At 39.8% G+C, this 20,365-nt stretch overlaps 1 protein-coding gene across 17 annotated transcripts in view; it reads left to right on the forward strand.

Annotated features, from left to right (window-relative positions):
- LOC140201702 (alpha-(1,6)-fucosyltransferase) overlaps positions 1 to 20,365 on the forward strand; it is an 889,182-nt gene that overhangs the window by 833,346 nt on the left and 35,471 nt on the right. For all 17 annotated transcript variants that reach the window (XM_072266344.1, XM_072266353.1, XM_072266324.1 and 14 more), the window contains 2 exons: positions 11,525 to 11,771; positions 19,896 to 20,072. In XM_072266344.1, the coding sequence (XP_072122445.1) occupies positions 11,525 to 11,771; positions 19,896 to 20,072 (424 nt within the window). The remainder of the gene's footprint in view (positions 1 to 11,524; positions 11,772 to 19,895; positions 20,073 to 20,365) is intronic.

The following is a 20,365-nucleotide window of genomic DNA, read 5'->3' on the forward strand; positions in this document are numbered from 1 at the left end:
ACCAGTATAGCTCAAGGCTGTGCAAGGCCACTCTAGCTGTGCAGGAAAGCCTAAACAATACTTTCTGTAATATCTGCTGAGCCAGGTTCCGTCTCTCAGCATGACGGCTAGTTTAGATCTTTTGTTGTGATTTTGTTCTTTGTTGTAGAATTTGTATTGTAATTTATGTTTAGTTCTAAATGTTATGCCTCTAACGATAGTGCCTTTGCTGTAAGTTTTTTGTTGCACTTGTGCATCCATGTACTTGTGCATGCGATGATGGGTTCAGTCTGACTTGCTGAACCACCCAGCTCTTCCACTCTTCCTGCTCAGCCCCTGTTCTCACCCAGGTCTCTGAATGACGCTGCAGAATGTCACTAATTCTGATCATCAGAGACTTCCTCTCATCCCCCCTCAGATTTTAGCTTTCCATTAGCTGCAGTTTTTAAAAAAATTAATTTACTGTAACATCCTGACTGATTACACCTTCTAGTCCTTCACATACTCATGGCTGTGAACAAACAGGTCAGGTACAGTAAACAGGAAGCTATGTCATCTGAAGTAACTGGCACCAGTTATTTTCAGCTTGAGCTCCCATCTAGTATCCAGCAACCATGAGAACTAAAATCTAGACTATAGGTTTACTGAGGTATGTAGTATCCTATGATGACTATGATTTAACTGCAATGTTTATTTACCCATTGAGGTGGCTTTGTAAAATCGGGTATGTTTATGTCAGTGTACTTGTGAAGCAACTGCAGGTGGAGGTAGTGGTGATCCCACAGACATGAGCAGTTTTGGCAGAGAAGAGTAAGGCTTCAAAGTACCAAGAGTACATTGTGTTTAATATTGCATCTATCAGATAGATGGCCAAATCCTATGTGTTCTGATTATGCTCAAGTGTATGTCTTTTGGGATTTTCTTGGGAAGAGTGGCCAAACAAAATCCCAAACCAGTGTGTTGGCATGTGGTTAAGGCATTGGTCTAGTGATCTGAAGGTTGCTAGTTCAAGCCTCAGCTGAGGCAGTGTGTTGTGTACTTGAGCAAGGCACTTAACCACACATTGCTCTGTGACGACACTGGTGCCAAGCTGTATTGGCCCTTCCCTTGGACGACATCGATGGTGTGGAGAGGGGAGACTTGCAGCATGGCAACTGTTGGTCTTCCATACAACCTTGCACAGGCCTACGCCCTGGAAACCTTCCAAGGCGCAAATCCATGGTCTCACAAGACTAACAGATGCCTATATATACAGTGGCCCCGTGTGTGAGAGTAAGGATTGGCCAGTGGGATCGTTAGATTTGTAAGTGTAATAATAATTGAGCAGACTGACAGGAGCAGAACGTTTATGGCAAGTGGAATCAAAAAACAAGATGCTAGGAAAGAGCAATGGACACTTGAAAGTTAGGGGGAAGATTTTGTTACAAAGTTGAACATAAACAAGGAAGAGCTGGCCTCATTAAAACACAGCTATCAAGGATAAGGCATAGTTGGAGTTGCCCTTGTTGGTTGTCAGAACCATGGGAGGGTGGTTATGGGAGATGATGGTCTTGGGTGGGTGACCATAAGTATGGGTTGGGGCTCAAATGAAGGGATATTTAAGGAGCATTAAAGAATAGTGAGAAGAGTAGAGGAACAGGTGAGTTAGAATAGATTATATCACCCAAGGACGAGGGGACAACAATTTTAGAGACTACCTCTCCATTGGAGAAACTAAAAGGAAATTGAGTGATTGCTTTGTGGAGCACCTGTGCTGCCTGCCATTTTAATTCACTATCTCAGTTTGACCTTTTTGCCTCTGATCTCCTGTACTGTTATAAAATAGACAACACATGCCAAAGGGACATCATCTCATTTCTTCATCTGGGCACTTGCAACTTGCGGGATTTAGTATGAAATGCTCCAAGCTTGAATAACTCACTTTTTCTGTCTGTGCCAGAACTTGCTACTTCTATGTGCCATCCTTTTGGTTTGTTTTCTCTTTTTTCCGTTTGTATAATCTGACATTCTGAACACATCTTGCAGCCTTACCATTAGCAACAGAAGCTTAATCTGATTTTAACTGCACATTAAGTCATCTGGTCTTACATTCTAAAGTGGTTCACTTTAATGAAGATGGAGGAACTGATAATGGAGTGGAGTTCTTACCGAAAGCAGGTTGGGAAGAAGTGCATTCAAGGCAGCCGTGGAAGTCTGTTGGATTGTGGTGGATGTTGGTCGGTAAAAAATAGGGACGTCTTTTCTAAGTGTAGGACCTTAAACCACACCCTTTAGGTCTTGGGGTTAAGACTACAAGGACATGCTCTGGGGAGAAACTTTTATATAATGTAAATGGAAAGAAGAGGTTACATGAAGAAGAATTGTTAAGCTCTAGGTCAAAGTACAATTTTAAATAAAATTATGCTAGAACCAAAATATTTGACTAATTACTCTATCCACCTGGAATCTGAAATGTACCCTTAATTATTATACTCTTGCTGAGATAATCTTGTTCATATTCCCGACAAAGAGCTCTAACACTGGCTCTGTCAGCACAATTGATGGAGCAGCGATGAACAGCAGTGGAAGCCACAAGGAAACTAGGCTCCCTGTGCTTTCAGGTCATCAGGACGCCACTGATCTGCTCACTTGACCGGGCAGCAGATTTGTGTTACTGTGAACAACGGATTCATTGTGGCCCTCTAGTCTTTCCCTGTTAATTGTTCTTCTTAGGCAGGCCAAGAACAATGAGCTATTGGAACAGATGTCATCTTTGTAATTGACTAGTAGTTGAGTTTTTTAAATGTAGTATCAATCAGTCACAGCATTTGAAAACACTAACCACCCTGGATCAATTTCCACGTACTTTATATAGATGTTGTACATGATAATTTCACGAATCATTTATGTTTCATTGTTAATGATATTCCTATTATAGAACCCTGAGTTGTAGAGCGTTCTCTATTTCCCTAACCATTTTTGTACCATTTCGGCCCAAGTTTTTTTCATTTTTTTTCTGGTTACTATCGAAGCTTCTTGAAGGTGCCTGAAACCTGTAGTAATTTCATGCTCCAGTCTGGTAATTCACTTTCTCACAACCTCGTTAGGTCCATACTATAAACCTTCTGAAATAATATCTCCTTCAAAAACAGGTCCCCTAAGATGTTTCAGCTCCCTGTTTCTGCCTGTTACAATGATTTGGCAGAAATACTGTTTTCCTCTGCTCTGTGCTTCAGGAAAAAGTATTTTTCTAAGTAAAGGACTCCATCCAATGGCATTACCTGGGATTTCCTGCTTGCTTGTCAAAATGGCTACCTGCTTGATTCTCTGGCTTTTTTTTATCTTGAGTCTTTTATTCATGTAAGGGATGTAAGTGTTGCTGGCATTTTGTGTGTGTGTGTGGATTGCAGGGCCATTTCAGAGGGCACCTTAGTGTCCGCCACATTCAAAGTTCAAGTTAAGAGTTCAAAGTTTATTATCGAAGTACATATATGTCACCATATACAACCCTGAGATTTGTTTGCTTGCGAGCATACTCAGAATATCCAAGAGTCATAGTAAGATCAATGAACAGCTATACCCAACAGGGCAAACAAACAGCCAATGCAGAAAAGACAACAGAACTGTGCAGATACAAAAGAGAAATAATCATAATAATAAGCAATAAATATTGAGAACATGACATGAAGAGTCCTTGAAAATGAGTCTTTAAATGAAGTTATCCCAAATGGAGTTGTAACAGGCTAGACCAGATAAATATAGCTGCTTTGTTTCCCTAAAGGTTGGTAATAAACCAGTTATATATTTACAACAATCTGGTAGTTTTGCGGTTACCAAGAAAGGTACTAGTTTCTGAACTCCAGGTATATCTTATTGAGTTTTTCAACTGCCAAGATGGGATTTAAACTGGAACCTTATTCAAACTTCTGAACAGTTAGTCCAGCTATAACTGTTTGTCTACTGTAATTTTAAAGATGCTTATCTCAGGAAAAACCTTTTGTAAAGTGAGAGATGAAGTCCTGTGAGATGAATCATTGAATCTGAATTCCGTATAAAATATAAGGAATTATAAATCTTTTGTGAATAATATTTACTGTTACATTTGTCATTGACCGAAGGAGCCATCTGTTCTGGGCTACAAAGGAGTTCTTCACCTTGACACCTTCTACAATGGATGAGCATACCACAGAGTTGTGTATCTTTCCAAGGCAATGAGTTAAGAACAGTAAGTGTCAAGTGCACCTCAGGAAGGGAAGATCTTTTTATAAAATAGTAACCAGCCAACTGTCAGAAATGAGGGATTGAGTTTCCTATTACACAAAATGTAGAACAAGCCACAGAAGAAAAAATTTCTTTCGCAACAGGGCATCTGTTTGAAAAGGGACTGAAAGTAGATCGAGCACAAGTGTTGGGGGAGGGGTCAAGGAGGATTCTACGCAGAGTTGCATTATCGAGTAAATCACCTTATTCATTACAGCAGGCATAAATTCATTAACCATAGTGTGCAAATGACAGAATAAAATTGCTTTCTTTTAAATTTCACTGCAAAAATAATCAATAGTAATGTAGATTGCATTGTTCCAAACAATACAATCCATTATGATTTCCAGAGTGTGTTGCTTTTATTTGATTGATTTTTCTCCTGCTGTTTGTGAGAAGCCTGGGACAATATCATAACAAGAATTCATGATTTTACCTCATTCACTTTTCTTGAAATTCGGTTGATGAATCCCCTATGGGTGAATAGCCACAAAATCCTTACATTATGTAGCCAACATCCTTGCTTGAACCAAGTCCCTATTCCAGAAGTTAAATAGCTTCTCTATTTAAAAGAACCATTCATACTTATTTCCAGGCCTCTTTCCTGCCTCTCCCATCATCTCCTACCCCTCACTTCCCAAACACTCTTACACCTCCCTATCTCCCTCAGCATTGTAATCAAAAGCAACACACACAGAATGCTGGAGGAACTCAGCAGGTCAGGCAGCATCTGTGGAAAAGAGTAAACAATCATTGTTTTGGGCCGAAACACTTCTTCAGGAGGCCTAAAACATTGACCCGGAACAGTGAATATTTACTCTTTTCCATAGATACTGCCTGATCTGCTGAGTTCCTCCAGCATTTTGTGTGTGTTGCCCAGATTTCCAGCATCTGAAGATTTTCTCTTTGTTTCTGAAGCCAATCTTTTAACCACCAGTTCTAAGATCACTGGGATGACTCAGTATTAGTTTTTGTCAATGGCATTGTGCTTTCGTGGCTTCTGGTACAGTAAAAGTAGAATTTACAGTGTACAGATGTTGCTCTTTCATTGTAATAAAGACCTGCTGATTCAAACAAGAAGAAACCTGATACCAGTTATCATTATATGTCAAATTGAGCACCCTGCACACAGAATTCTGAAGGAACTTGGTAAGTCTTGCTGAATTCCTCCAGCATTCTGTGTATGTTGCTCCAGATTTCCAGCATCTGCAGAATTTTTAAAAGTTCAAAATAAATTTATTACCACAGTATGTGTGTGTCATTGTATATTACCAAGATTCATTTTCTTGAAGTGATTCACAGTAGAACAGAGAAATAGGATAGGATCAATGAAAAACTACACACAGGCAAATACTGACAAACAGCCAAAGTGCAAAAGAGGACAATCCATGCAAATACAAAATGAAAATAGTGTAAATAAATAATACTGAGAGCATAAGTTATAAGGTCCTTGAAAGTGAAATGATAGGTTGTGGAATCAGTTCAGTGTTGGTGTGAGTGAAATTATCCATGCTGGTTCAGGAGTTTGATGGTTGAAAGGTGATAACTGTTCCTGAACCTGGTGGTGTGGGACCTTAGGTTTCTGTACCACCTTCCTGATGGCAGGAAAGAGAGGAGAGCATGGCCTGGATTGTGGTGGTTCCTTGTTGATAATAATGCTGTTTTCCCGGAATATCTTGTGTGCCTATTAATAATTGTTTAGGCAGAGAAGTATGGAATTCATTAATATGATATTCTTTATCAGAGGTTTGGTTTCACTGGCAATTGTAGTTTCCAGACAGCACATGCCTGGTCATGGTGGAGACACATGCAATGATTGCAGCAACACATCACTCATCAAGAATTCAGTTTGCAGCTCCTTATGTCAAGATGAATGAAACATGACTCTGCCTTTCATAAAGATGGGAAGCTGCCTTATATCTAAGAGTGACACACATTGTTCTTGTAAGCAACCATTTTACTGAGGTGTTAACTTGTAAACCTTGGGAGCTACAACAACTCAACTGGAATAGTAAGGGAAATGTGTACAATTTATAGTAATTAATCTCTTATTTACTTGTGTCAAGAGCTAAATCAAAAGAATCCAAAATGGACTATATAATAATATTTGAAATAAAAAAAGATAAATTACTTCCTCCTGTGGCATAGTTTCAATAGTACAATAATATTAAAATTTAATTTAATATTAGAGAAATATATACAATATACATTCTGAAACTCTTGTTCCTTGCAGACATCCACTAAACAGAAGAGTGCTCCAAAGAATGAGTGCAGTAAAAATGTTAGAACTCCAAAGCCCCCCCCCACTCACCCCTCCCACGCAAAAGCAGCAGCAAAGCAATGACCCTCCCCCACCCCCACCAACTTCCACAAAAAAGCATCAGCACCCTCCACCGCTAAGCCCCCAATAAAGACTATTATCTGCAGTACAAGAAAAACTAGTCTTTCACCCAGCGATTTAACATGCCGCAGGTTTTCTCTCTCCCTAATAAAGGGAAAAAGAGGTGTTCTCTTTTCACAGCGAGAGGGGAGACATAACACAACAACTCGCTGATTTTCAGTGTTAAAAGTCTGTCACACCGCTTCTTCCCCCCCCCCGAGTTCTGTGACCCGAGAATTGGCAACAATCTTTCATCCACCGAGGAGAGAGAGGGTTTGATAATTTTTCCTTCTATGTTACCCGCTAATACAGATATAGTGTACTAATATTATTACATGTTGCCATCCTTCATGTCACAGTGGGATTTTGCAAATTATTTTTCCGTGATCTCCACCTTTCTCCCCTTCTCTTTCTCAGCTGCAACATTTGCAGGGAATGTACAGCCAGAAACTGGACATAGCTGAGATTTTAAAGCTAAAACAGGTTCAGGTATTGCAAGGACAGGAAGATTAGATTCAATCACTCTCCCAAAGACTTGCCCTTGATGTTCACAGCACATGCTGGAAATTTCTATGGAAGAATATCTATAAATAAATAAAATAAATTCGTCCCCTTCTTACTTAATTGAAAATGCAAGGACAAGGTTACTTGTTCTCCCAGTGAATACAAGAGACAAAAATGAAAAAGATGTGACATGGAAACAAATGCAACAACACATTTGCATTTCACGGTACTATTTAGACGTAATTAACTATTGAGCTGTCCTTGACCATCTGTCTGTGTTTTTGCTGCCTCTAGTTGTTTTGATTATTTTGCATTTCATTGCAATGCACATTCTCGTAACTTTAAGCATGCACACAATTAAAGACAAACAGAATCAGTGAATCATACCGCCTATCTGTAAATTTTTGGATTGATAAAGCTCTCCAATGCAGATAATGGTGAATTTGTTTTGTGAATGTGTTTGGCTTGTGAGGAGTGCGCTGACATTTTGTGTGCTTGCTTGTATTTCTGAATTGTCTGTTGTTAAGGTGAGAAATGTAAACCAGGGAATTAGAGAGCAGTTAGCCTAGCATCTGTTACAGGGTATTACAGCGTCTATAATTAAGGACAGAATGATTGAAGATCTTGAAATTTTTCTGTTGAACCAGAGTCAGCATGGATTATAAAGACTGATTTATGGGTTGTTAAATTAATTCAACTGTTGAAGTCATGACTAAGGAGGTTGACAGGAATATCTCTATGTATTATCGACATGAACCTGCAGTAGACATTTGATTGACTCCTTGCACTTAAATGGCACTAGCGGAATGGAAGAGAAACTGACTGGGGAATTGGGTAGGAATTGGAATAATGGGTGAGTACTCAAATTAAGAGGATGTGCATGCTGGCATCTTCCAGGGATCTGTCCAGCATCAAATATCCCCAGCCTTCATTCATGACGTTGAAGAAACAATAGAAAGCCAAAGGTAAGAGTATTGTGAGCAGCAATGGTGGAAACACTGAAAGGAAGAGTGAACTATTAAGACAATGGGCAGAACTTTGGATCTAAATATAAAATATCAGAATCTTTATAACATGAAAAGTAGAGGGCAATTGGTGTTAATAGTGAATAATGAGATGAGTTCAGAATCAGGTTTAATATCACCGGCATATGTTGTGAAATGTATTACCTTTGTGGCAGCAGTACAATGCAATACATAATAATTGAAAAAAAAACTTTGAATTGCAACATATATATGATAGTTAAATAAGTAGTGCAAAAATAAAAATAACAAAGCAGTGAGTTAGTGTTCATGGATTCAATGTTCATTCAGAAATAGGTTGGCAGAGGAAGAGAAGCTGTTCCTGAATCACTGAGTGTGTGCCTTCAGGCTTCTGTACCTCCTTCCTGATGTTAGCAGTAACATCAAGGCATGACCTGGGTGTGAGGATCCTTAATGATGGATGTCAACGTTTTGAGTTATTTCAATGATTCTCAGCTTTTGAGAATTGGTGGCAAGATCAGCTGAGTTTCCACATCCACACTGGATAGAGTAGTAGTGTGCCACCTCCTCAGATTATCAACATCCATATGCGAACGTGTTCCTGCTCTGGTGAGTATGGCCAAGTTCCTCCCGAGCGGCAGAGGAAGCAAAATCTTTGTTTGATTAGCTGAAATCTCGCTCAGTTCTACTTTAGCTATCAGAAGGCTTTAATTGTGTGCATATTGAATGGATATGCATGGTTTCTGCACCATCATTCAGCCACATCTTCAGCAGAGAGCTCCTGTTGTAAATCACCATCTGGTTTATCATGATAGCAGACTGTTGCAGAATGGAGACCTGGTGTCTGCTGCCAGGATATCTGTACTAAATGCATTTGTGCTGTATTTTGATCACCACATCAGCTTCAGGAAAAGGGAGTGGTAGCCCTTTCAGTTGCAGTGTTCTTCAGAGTAGATATAGTACCTACCCATAGTTTGACATATGAGATGTTGTAATTGCTTCCAACTTGGAAGAAACACAGTGATTAAAACTCAATGTCTGTAGTTTTCTGTTACAATATGGCCCTAGTTGGAATCCTCTCATTTGGACTTTACCAAAAGTGTAAGCACTCTAACTTTTGAAATCCACACATGGTTCTTCAGTGAAGTTCAAAAAGCAGAAATGAATTTGAACACCTGGAACAAGATGGCTACTGATGTTGGAATCTTCCTCTACAACACCTGCCCCTATGGCTTCCCCTTCTTCTCTATCTCTGTCTATCTTCCAACAGTTTGCTCTGATCTATATTGTTTCTGCTCATTAACCAGCCAGGCACTCCCGGCAGAGGTTTGTGGCTTTAAAACAAAATCTGGAAAGTGTCAACACTATGTAAAATCATATCAATTTCCTTTTGAAACCAATCAGGTGAACCCATTAGGAAACCTCCAAATAAGCTGGTTGAGTGCTGCTGCCAGCTGTTGAATGTGCACAAGGCCGAGAAAACGAATTCAGCTCCAAAATGAAAGTGCTGACTTCCAACCATCACTGTACCTTGGTGTAATCATCTGTCTACTCTGCAAACTTTTGGAAAGGAGCACCTCTTCACAGACTAAAGTCCTGGCTGATTTGGCAAACAGCATAGTTCATGCTTCAAGTATACTACATTTTATGCCACTTAGGAAGCACCTACTTGGCCATACTTCATTCGGAGCTTGAAATGAAACTGGATTTTGTGATCTGTTTTTCTTTTGCCTGGCTGTTTTGTATCTCATTACTTACTTAAGAGTCATAGTCATACTTTATTGATCCTGGGGGAAATTGGTTTTTGTTACAGTTGCACCATACGAAAACCAGTTTCCCCCGGGATCAATAAAGTATGACTATGACTATTAAGCATTGGTTCCTATCCATGAAGCACAGTATCATTTGCTGGAGCAAAGTTTAAACCGATCTTTGAATAATATGTCAGCTTTATAACACCACCATTACATTGAATTACAAAGGAACAAAATAACTTAGATGGTTGTTTTTGAAGTTCAAAAAGTAACCAAGTTAAAAGATACATTGATTTATGACATAGTCATTTCTTAAAATTATTTCATTTCTGATGGTTTAGTGCATGACCGTATTGTCCAGCCTATGTCAGTGAACAGTAGTGCATGCCAATGTAAATTGGTTGAGGTTATGCATAATTTCACTAACACATCGCTGAACAGTGCCCACAACTTCTGGACTCACATTTCAAGGACTCTACAACTCATGATCTCAGTATTATTTATTTTCAGTTTGTCTTCTTCTGCACATTAGCTGATTCTCAGTCTTTATTAAGTGTAGGTTTTCATTGATTATATAGTATTTCTCTGTTTTACTGTGAATGCCTGCAAGAAAATGAATCACAAGGTAGTATATGATGACACAAGATATAAGTATTTTGATAATAAATTTACTTTGAATGTTGAAGCTGTATCACCTGCTGAACACTAGACTCCCAAAATCTGGAAAGAGACTGCCAGGTGTACAGAAGCTGAATCAAGATGTGTTCAAAGTCTTTTTGAAGGAATACTTTGCCTTCACTGATTTCCTGGAATCTCTAACCCATAACTAGTCAAAGTGGAGGAGCAGTAGATGAGATATTATTGAGGGTTTTGCGTGTTTACATTGGGAATACACAGAACAAGCAGTAAATCGCATCACAATCTACCCACCCATCAACCACACCCTGTGGAAAAATCTGCATATCCTACATTGGCCTCATAATCCACCTGAGAGCTCACAAAACACTTGTGGACTCAAGTCATCAAGGCAAAAATGCAAACTTGTAAAAAGTGATTGATCTTCGTAGATGGAGAAAGTTTTTGTCCCATACAGTGACTGGAAGTGTTTCTCCATAACATTTTTCCCAATTTTCAATACCAGGCACTCACTTGAAGAATGTCAGAATCGTTTGATAGAGGCATACTAGACAAACAAGCTTTCCTTTGGAAATAATTGTTAATTTTGATATACTTACTGTATGTTGCTAGTTTACACTGAGTTTTGCCCTATACTACATAATCACGAATGTGCCAGTAGCTGCTCTCGTGAAGGATTAATATAGATTGATGTCAATGAGCTCCCAGTAATTAATTCTCACTTGACAAACAAAAAAAAATGTCATTTGGCCAACAAAATTGCAAGCATCTTTTTAAACACAAAAAGTCAATGCCATTTTCATTCACTTTATTAAAAACAATTCTTTTCACATTTTTAACTTTCTATTATTTACCTCCATCTGAATCCTGAATGAGTCTCTTCTGATGCTAAATTAACTGCAATTCCAAGCAGAGCACCGGCAGCACTTCCTCTCCACTTCTTATTTCTAATTCTACATCTGTTATCAATGTATACTAAAAGCAGATAATTATATATGTTTTAAAGACGTGCCTCTATTATTCACATGTGTTTAAATCTTATATTTCAGGTGAGACCAATGATAAGAATGTCCAAGTGGTGGAACTGCCAATAGTTGATAGCCTTCATCCACGACCACCATATCTGCCCTTGGCTATTCCTGAAGACCTTGCAGATCGATTAACTCACCTACATGGAGACCCCTCAGTCTGGTGGGTCTCACAGTTTGTCAAATATTTAATACGCCCACAGTCATGGCTAGAGAAGGAAATTGAAGAGGCAACCAGAAAACTGGGCTTCAGGCATCCAATTATCGGGTAAGAACATTTCTTAGCCTGTGTGCATTTCTGGCAAGCTATTCTTTTCAAAAAATTCTTAAAACAACAGTCTTTACTCCATCTAATATTGTAATAGCAGCCCATTCACAGCACTTGCACAATAATAGAATCATTAGACTACACCTGGCCTTATCATCATGATGTCATGGTGGAATCTTCTGGGATCTTACACCTTGCAAATGCCTTTTTAGTTCCTCTGTGTTTATTTGTATATTCGTTTCATTGTATATTCCATACAAAGCTTTAAAAACATGAAAGATATTTTTATTATTAAGACTTGAATTCATGAGTGTTTTATATTTTTCATTCAATTTTGGAGTATTTTGTTTAGTTTCTACTAAATGTGTTATCAAGTACACATTATTTTTAAAAAACTTTTCTCCCGAGATGCACACATAAAAGTTGCTGGTGAACGCAGCAGGCCAGGCAGCATCTCTAGGAAGAGGTACAGTCGACGTTTTGGGCCGAGACCCTTCGTCGGGACTAACTGAAAGAAGAGCTAGTAAGAGATTTGAAAGTGGCAGGGGGAGGGGGAGATCCGAAATGATAGGAGAAGACAGGAGGGGGAGGGATGGAGCCAAGAGCTGGACAGTTGATTGGCAAAAGGGATATGAGAGGATCATGGGACAGGAGGCCGAGGGAGAAAGAAAAGGGGGAGGAGGGGAAATCCAGAGAATGTGTATTGCTTGAAATTCCAGCATCTGCAAATTTCCTCATGCTCCCAAGATGCATTATCTTTCAGTCTCTATAAAGCCTCCATTGATCAGGGTTGACCATGGATGTTATGTCCTAGCTGTCTAGATATGCAACCAGGACAGTACAATATGGAGAGCAAGTTGTTGCCCTTGTAGCAGGCTCCCCGTCTCCACCATCTGATGAACTCAGGCTATAAAATGTAACCAAATTGAAATCAGTATTCACCAATACACACACAGCAAGGTGACTTCATCTTATCAAAGTTTACCATTGTCTTACAAGGTCATCACCATTATCCCACTGATCAACACATTCAACAAAGCTTGGGAGTGTTCAGTTTTCTACTTACAAGCATAATGTAAATCAAAAATAAATTGTTAAAGCAAGATAAATGGGTGATATTTCTGCATGGTTGTCATTTATTGCCAGCATGAAATTTTATTAAAGAAATTCTATACTTAGGGTTGAGGAGGGCTAATGTTAATTTTTTTATGATCCATGTAAACTGAAAATTTAAGCCCATTTGTTCTGAAAAACTGAAACTAGCACATGTAGTATTTTCAAATAGCTGTCAATGGTAGAGACCCTTATCAGTTTTGCTCAGCACCAACGCCTGTTCTAAATCTGGTACACATTTATTCAAATTTAAACACCATAAATGACAATGCCAAAATTAGCTTAAAATGAGTTTATTTTATCTATATCTTTATTTACCAGTATGAGGTTATCTAGAAAGGAAATGGAAGAAACCATTTCCAAGTCCAAATCTAAATGAATTTTTGAACTTCTATACCAACTGCAACTCAATTCCAAAGTTTGGTATAATTCCTACTAACACACACAAAAAAATGGTGAACGCAGCAGGCCAGGCAGCATCTATAGGAAGAGGTACAGTCAATGTTTCGTGCCGAGACCCTTCGTTCTGATGCACCACACGCTGCATCCATAAGGCAAACAGCATTATGAAGGACACCAATCACCCCTCATATGAACTCTTCTCCCTCCTGCCATCTGGCAAAAGGCACCAAAGTATTCAGGCTCTCAGGACCAGACTATGTAACAGTTTCTTCCCCCAAGCCATCAGACTCCTCAATACCCAGAGCCTGGACTGACACCAACCTACTGCCCTCTACTGTGCCTATTGTCTTGTTTATTATTTATTGTAATGCCTGCACTGTTTTGTGCACTTTATGCAGTCCCTGTTAGGTCTGTAGTCTAGTGTAGTTTTGTGTTGTTTTTTATGTAGTTCATTGTAGTTTGTGTATTGTTCATGTAGCACCATGAGAAACGTTGTCTTGTTTTTACTGTGTATTGTACCAGCAGTTATGGTCAAAATGACAATAAAAAGTGACGACTTGAAATGGCAATAACATCTTTGTCTGCTATATCAAATCTGTATATTTTAATAGTTATAAAGAATTATGCCTTAAGAGTTCCAAAAAGTTCTTCTGACAACAGGATTGTTTACTAATAGCACAGGTTCCTTTACATTTAGATCAAAATGCTTCTAACACTTATTCTCTTAGCCAAATTGATGTCCCTGGTTTGAATATAAGATTATGTGGGCTATATAGATTAGAAATTCGCAGTGTAGAAGGAGGCCATTCAGCCCATTGTGCATGTACTGAATCATTGAAAACATTAGTCTACTCCTTGTACAAGCACTGGATTGCCGAAAACCATTAGTCTACTCCCTCTGTTCTTTTCAAGATGTACCAGGGATCCGTGCAAGGTCAATATCTGATGAGCAAGTTGTATACATTTGATGGCAAGGGAGCTGAGTAGGATGTTTGGAGTTTCACATGAGCATGTCAGAAAAGGTGTGGTCCAGAGCTTTCTTAGCCAACATTTCATCCTGAAACAACAGCCAGTTGATAGAAAGGATGAGGAATATAGAATGGTCGAAGTTAAAATTGGTCATGATGGTCCTTAAGAGAAATCAAAAGTGGAAAGCTTAAGGCAAGAAGGAAAGGTCACATGATCCAGCGATGGCAAGATAAATGTTAGTTAACGTATTAGAGAGACTCATGGAGGTAAAGGAAATTTCTTCAAAGTGGGCATACCTTGAAAAGAATTTGCAGTGAGAAGAGTGGAATGAAAAGAAAAGAAACTGCAGATGCTGGAATCTGAAGCAAAAGCCAGAACATTGGAAGGTTTCAGCAGGTCAATCAGTATCTGGGACAAAAGGTATATGTTGAATTTCGGGTTGAGATCCTGCATTGAGACTGAGGGAGGGTGAGAAAGTGATAGGTGAACTCGATGAGGTGGGTGAGGATCATCAGCAGATGGAACAAACTGGGTGGGGGGGGAAGGGAATCGGAAGGATAAATCAGTTCATTATTGTCATGTGCCAAGGTACAGAGAAAAAACTTGATTTGCACAGAGATCAATTCATCTACAACAGTGCAGTGAGGTATTCTTAGGCTACGTCCGCACTAGACCAGATAACTCCATAACCGAAGCTTTTTCTCTTCGTTTTGACCCTCCGTCCACACTGAAACGGTATTTTCCTCCCCAAAAACGGAGCTTTTCTAAAACGCTCTCCAGAGTGTGTAAATCTGAAAACGTCAGTTGGGCGGTGTAGTGTGTATGGGGTAACCAGAGCTTTTTAAAAACGCTGTCATGATGTTGTATGGAAATACAGGATAATACTGATGCAGACATGTTTTATACATTTAACAAGGTGCTTAATTAATGATTTGCTTGTGCAAACATTCAATAGATGCAATTGTCACTACTTCCAAAATGTCAATTTAAGTAGTAGCTTATGTTTGGCATAGGCGTGAAAATTTTAAGGCCAAAAAAGGAAAATTGTAAGTTTTACTTTTATTCAGGTAAAAATAAAATCACTTTTGCCCAGTAACTCGTTTTATTGCACATGTTAATTACAGCAAAATAATACAGAAAGACATGGCAAAAGTAAAGGCAAACAAATTTGCAGGTAACAGCAAATTTCACTTTTGCCAGGTAACAAGCCTTATTGCCTTTAGTTGTAGCTGTCGTCCCTTTCATCGGTGAAGAGACTATGGCTGTAGGAAATGTTTCCAGGGTGACCCCTCTGTGGGAGTGGGGAATATGTTGGTGGGGCCACCCGGGGGTCTGTGTGTCCGTATGTGTAGCTATTGTAGTGGCTGTGAGGCTGGTATTGCGGCGATGAAAAGTACTGGGGGGAGCCATCATATTCCTCATTGCAAATCCCTCTGCAACAGAGTTAGTCAGCTTTTCAATGTTCGTCATCAGCCGGGTCACACTGTCCGTGAACTCCCTGTTGGTTGCCTCCATACGCTCCAGTATTTGTTTTTTCAGTTCTAAGTCCTGCTGCGCGAGAGCCAACAGCGGTCCTTCATTTGGCAATTTCCTTTCAAGTTTTTCTAGTCTGTAACTGGACAAACGCGCACCAAGTATACCGTTCCGTCTTCACTTGTTTTCTGTAGATGTGTCCTGCACATGCCCAGTAGGAGGAGATTCGCCCAAATACCTGTTTTAATGGGGACGGAGGTATTTTCAAAAACATCTGGTGTGGACACCTATCGTTTTTATGCGAAACGGGCGTTTTCAAAATTAGCTGGTCTAGTGTGGACATAGCCTTAGAGACATTCCATTTAGATTTAAGTGAGTAGAACGATTACAAAAGAAGTGACAAGTGGTTCTGCAAAGAGCTCTGGTGTCATCTTGCAACAAAGAGAAACAAATGTGAACAAAGAGAGAGAGAAAACATAAGTGTGTGTGTGAATGTGTGTGGGCAGGTATGTGGGTGTTGGTGAGAATGATATTGGAAAATTCAATGTTCATATCTCATTGCGACAGTCCTCTACTGTTACGATGAGGCTACAGTCAGGTCGGCGGAATAACACCTTTTATTCCGTCTGGGTAGCCTCCAGCCTGATGGCATGAACATTGATTTCTCAAACGTACAGTAATGCCCCACCCCCTTTTACCATTCCCCATCCCCTTTTCCCTCCCTCACCTTATCTCCTTGCCTGCCCATTGCTGGTGCTTCCTACCCCCTTTTCTTTCTTCCATGGCTTTCTGTCCTTTCCTATTCAATTTCACCCCTTCTCCAGCCCAGTATCTCTTTCACCAATCAACTTCCCAGCTCTTTACTTCACCCCCTCCCAGTTTCACCTATCACTTTGTGTTTCTCCCTCCTCCTCCCTCCCCCACCTTTTAACTCAACTCCTCATCTTTTTTTTTCTCTCTCCAGTCCTAGTGAGAGGTCTTGACCTGAAATGTCGACTGTTTACACTTTTCCATAGATGCTGCCTGGCCTGCTGAGTTCATCCAGCACTTTGTGTACGTGGCTTTGATTTCCAGCATCTGCAGATTTTATTGTGTTTGTAATAACTTAAGGGGTTTACAGTTGTTGACAGTGATGCCCAGCTTTATTTTGTAACCTAATATAGTTTGTAAGCCCTGCCACAGCTGATGGCTGGACTCTTAGCACTGCTGGTAGCTGTTTTTTTGTGAAGAATGTGATTGGAGGGGCTAAGCTTGATTTCTTGTAATTCTCAGGGTTATCTGATTTGAATGCTGCAGTTCTTGACTTTAAAACAGAGTGGTTCTCCCAGTTCATCCATGGATTCTGGATTGTTCTACAGTAGTGTAACATGGGAGACCAGGTTCAAGGACCCAATGAGTGAAACAGGAGACACAGATTTAAAATTGGGCCCCAAGCGTCGACTGTACTCTTTTCCATCGATGCTGCCTGGCCTGCTGAGTTCCTGCAGCATTTTGTGTGCAATGTTTGGATTTCCAGCATCTGCAGATTTTCTCTTGTTTGTCAATGTTCGTACCTTTTGGGTTGCAGTGGAATATGAGATGTGTTCTTACAATTTGCATTTGGTCTCACTGTAGCAAAGAATTCTGAGGATAGGGAGGACAGTGTGGGGGCTGGAAAAGTTAAAATAAGATGCAGCCAGAAGCTCGAGGTGGCCATTGTGGATAGAGCACAGGTGCTTCACAAAGTGGTATCCATAGGCTATGCTTGGTTTTTCCAGTGTAGAAGAGGCCTAGTTGGAAGGGGTGCAAGTGAATCGCTGCCTCACTTGAAAGAGCTGTTTGGGTCCCTGGACGATGGTGAGGGGAGGGAGGTGAAAGGACAAGCACTACACTTCCCTGCAGCTGCAGGGCACAGGAAGTGGTGTGTGGGAAGGAGTAAGTGAATCAAGGAGTCACATGGGCTCAGGTCCGTGACAACAACAGCTCAAATGAGCAAATAAGCATGTCAGCAATTAGATGGCCAGTGCTATGCAAATCAGATAGTTAATGATCTGAGTTGTGGAGATAGCCCATTTGTCAATGGTGTGGAGTACAAGTTGAGCACTTGCAAGCAAAGATCCCACTGATTCCACAGCTTCCTCAGTAGCACCTCTTTCCATCCTGTCTCTTGTAAGGATGCCATCTCTTTCTCCTGGTCTCTCTGTCCCCACCACAACTGCTCTCAAGCTGAACCTTCCCTTCCGCAGCATGTGAAATGTCCTCCTTTTTCAGGAAGTATGGCTTCCCTTTTACAGTGGTTGATGGAGCGGAGTCTCCCATTTCATCCAGTTCCCAGCCATCTATTCTCACCACCACCCTCTCATCCTCACCACCCCTTTGTTGAATGTTGAGTAGATACTCCCAGGCAAACAACATCAGATAAGGCACAACCCTTTTTGAATCCCCTGGAATTAAAATGCAGGAGATGGAGTTTTTGACAGGGTAAATTATAAAGAGTTTATTGCACTCTTTTGCCTCTTGCTTGCCAAAGTGAGTTCTGCCCTGCACAATTGTTGCCTGTGCTACTTGCAACTCATTTAGGCTAAAGTGAAAACATGACTAAACGTTAATATTTACAATCTTTTTAGTGTAAACAAAAGAAACACAAAAAACAGCAAATGCTAGAAGTCTGATGTAAAGGCAGAACATGGGAAATGCCAATCAGGACATGGACCATCAGAATGTTACAAATCGGTGGCCAATTGTGGCAATTTGAAAATATTGTGACAGGTTTTGAGTGGTGGAGAATTTCTTAAGTGGTAGCAAAGTAAGGTGAGAAAGTGAGAGGACAAAAGATCAAAGGAGAAGGCCTCAGGTAGGGATGGGAATGTGAACAGTTAATTCATGGGATGCATACAAAAAGACTGGAGATGGGTTGACTGGATGCTGCAGTAGACATGTGAATGAGTCTTTTACCACTTATGCTCCCCTGAATAATTAGTAAACATATTCAGCATGCGCCGGTGTATCCATGTGTACATACATATGTTGAACATGTGTGTATGCTAAATATGTGTTCTTAAAGACTCCAAATATAATCAACTTTAAATTCCTGCATATTCCATGGGTGATGCATGAAGAGAGAAACTTAGAGGATGTAGAAGTTCCCTCATAGGAATAGGGATGGAGGATAGTTGTGAGCGTCAGTAGGGATTGTAGTAGATTCTAGATGATAGCATTAGAGATGGTGAAACATGATAAGGAAGGAAAGACTTGGTGAAGGGAGGGCAGCATGCAGTATTTTTGAAATTCTAAAAGAAGAGTAGGAAGTGATATTGCTACAACTGTCAACATTGAATATGGAGATAAAGAGCTGGGGATTCTGAGTAGGAATGGAATAAGTAATGCTTCATATCTCACCAAGAGGCAGGCAAAAATGAGACCCATTGGCGTTAGCAAGATAGAGTAACTCAGTAGCTCAGCAGATGTTGTTCACTTGAAAACCAGTTTTTCCAGAAAGAAGGACAGAGACTGGCATTCACTTCAATCTACAGTGTGTCCGGTGCCAGAGTGTGCTGTCTTTATTTCCAGTAAACTTGGAATAAATCCCATAATGCTCAATAGTCAAAAATATTGCTGTTTAAAATGATGCCATGGTAAGTGCACTATTTAAGCAGAGGTTTTCCCCTGCAAATAAATTTAAGAAAATGTTTATTTGAAAATTTTAGCTACTAAAACTCTATCCTAAAACTAAAGATTTCATTTGGAGCCAGATCCAGCCAGTTTTGTTGGTAATATTTTATTTATCTCCACTGAAAAATGGATTTAATATACAACTGTTAATACTGATAATATAATAGTGTCTCCATTGTTAAGCTACCACATTTGATAAATACCTTTTGAGATTTTGCAAATCACATTAATTTCTTCATCTGAAGGGCTCTGCAAGTTGTCATCTCTTCATGATGGTTGGTAATACTTGTTTGACATTTTTGAAAATGTAATTCCCCCTTTGTCATATAAATCCATAATCTGTCTGATGGAATAGTTTTGCTGAATGCACAGAGGATTTTTATTTTGTCATCTATTGATCATTTATAAATTCTTAAAGCCCAAGCTGTGCAGATTGAACAGTTTGTGAATGAATTTGACTGAATTGAACTTGCAAATGGGGCAGTACTAATGCTCTCCTCTCTCAATCCTCACAAGTGTTCATGTGCGACGCACGGATAAAGTTGGAACGGAAGCAGCTTATCATCCTATTGAGGAATACATGGCACATGTAGAAGATCACTACAAGTTCCTTGCTCGCAAGATGGTGGTTGACAAAAAGCGAGTTTACCTTGCCACAGATGATCCTAACTTACTTCAGGAAGCTAAGTCTAAGTAAGTATCTCTCAAACTTTATGTATTGTAAGATGATTTCAGACATGCTGGAAACCTGGATGAAATGGGAGGGGACAGGTGAGGTGGGGCTGGAGTGGGAGGGAAAGAGAAAATAATGTCAATTCAGGCACAGTAAAACTTACTGAAGGAAGTTGTGAAGTTCATGGAAATCAATGCACTTTGAGTAACAGTATCTCGATTGCCTGGAGTCTCAGATGTGTCTGAAAAAAAGGAAAAATTTCAAGGAAATTATTTCTTAATGGCAACAGTAAAAATGTAATACTATATGTGCA

Source organism: Mobula birostris, chromosome 1 (assembly GCF_030028105.1).
Source record: "Mobula birostris isolate sMobBir1 chromosome 1, sMobBir1.hap1, whole genome shotgun sequence".
Lineage (NCBI taxonomy): Eukaryota > Metazoa > Chordata > Chondrichthyes > Myliobatiformes > Myliobatidae > Mobula > Mobula birostris.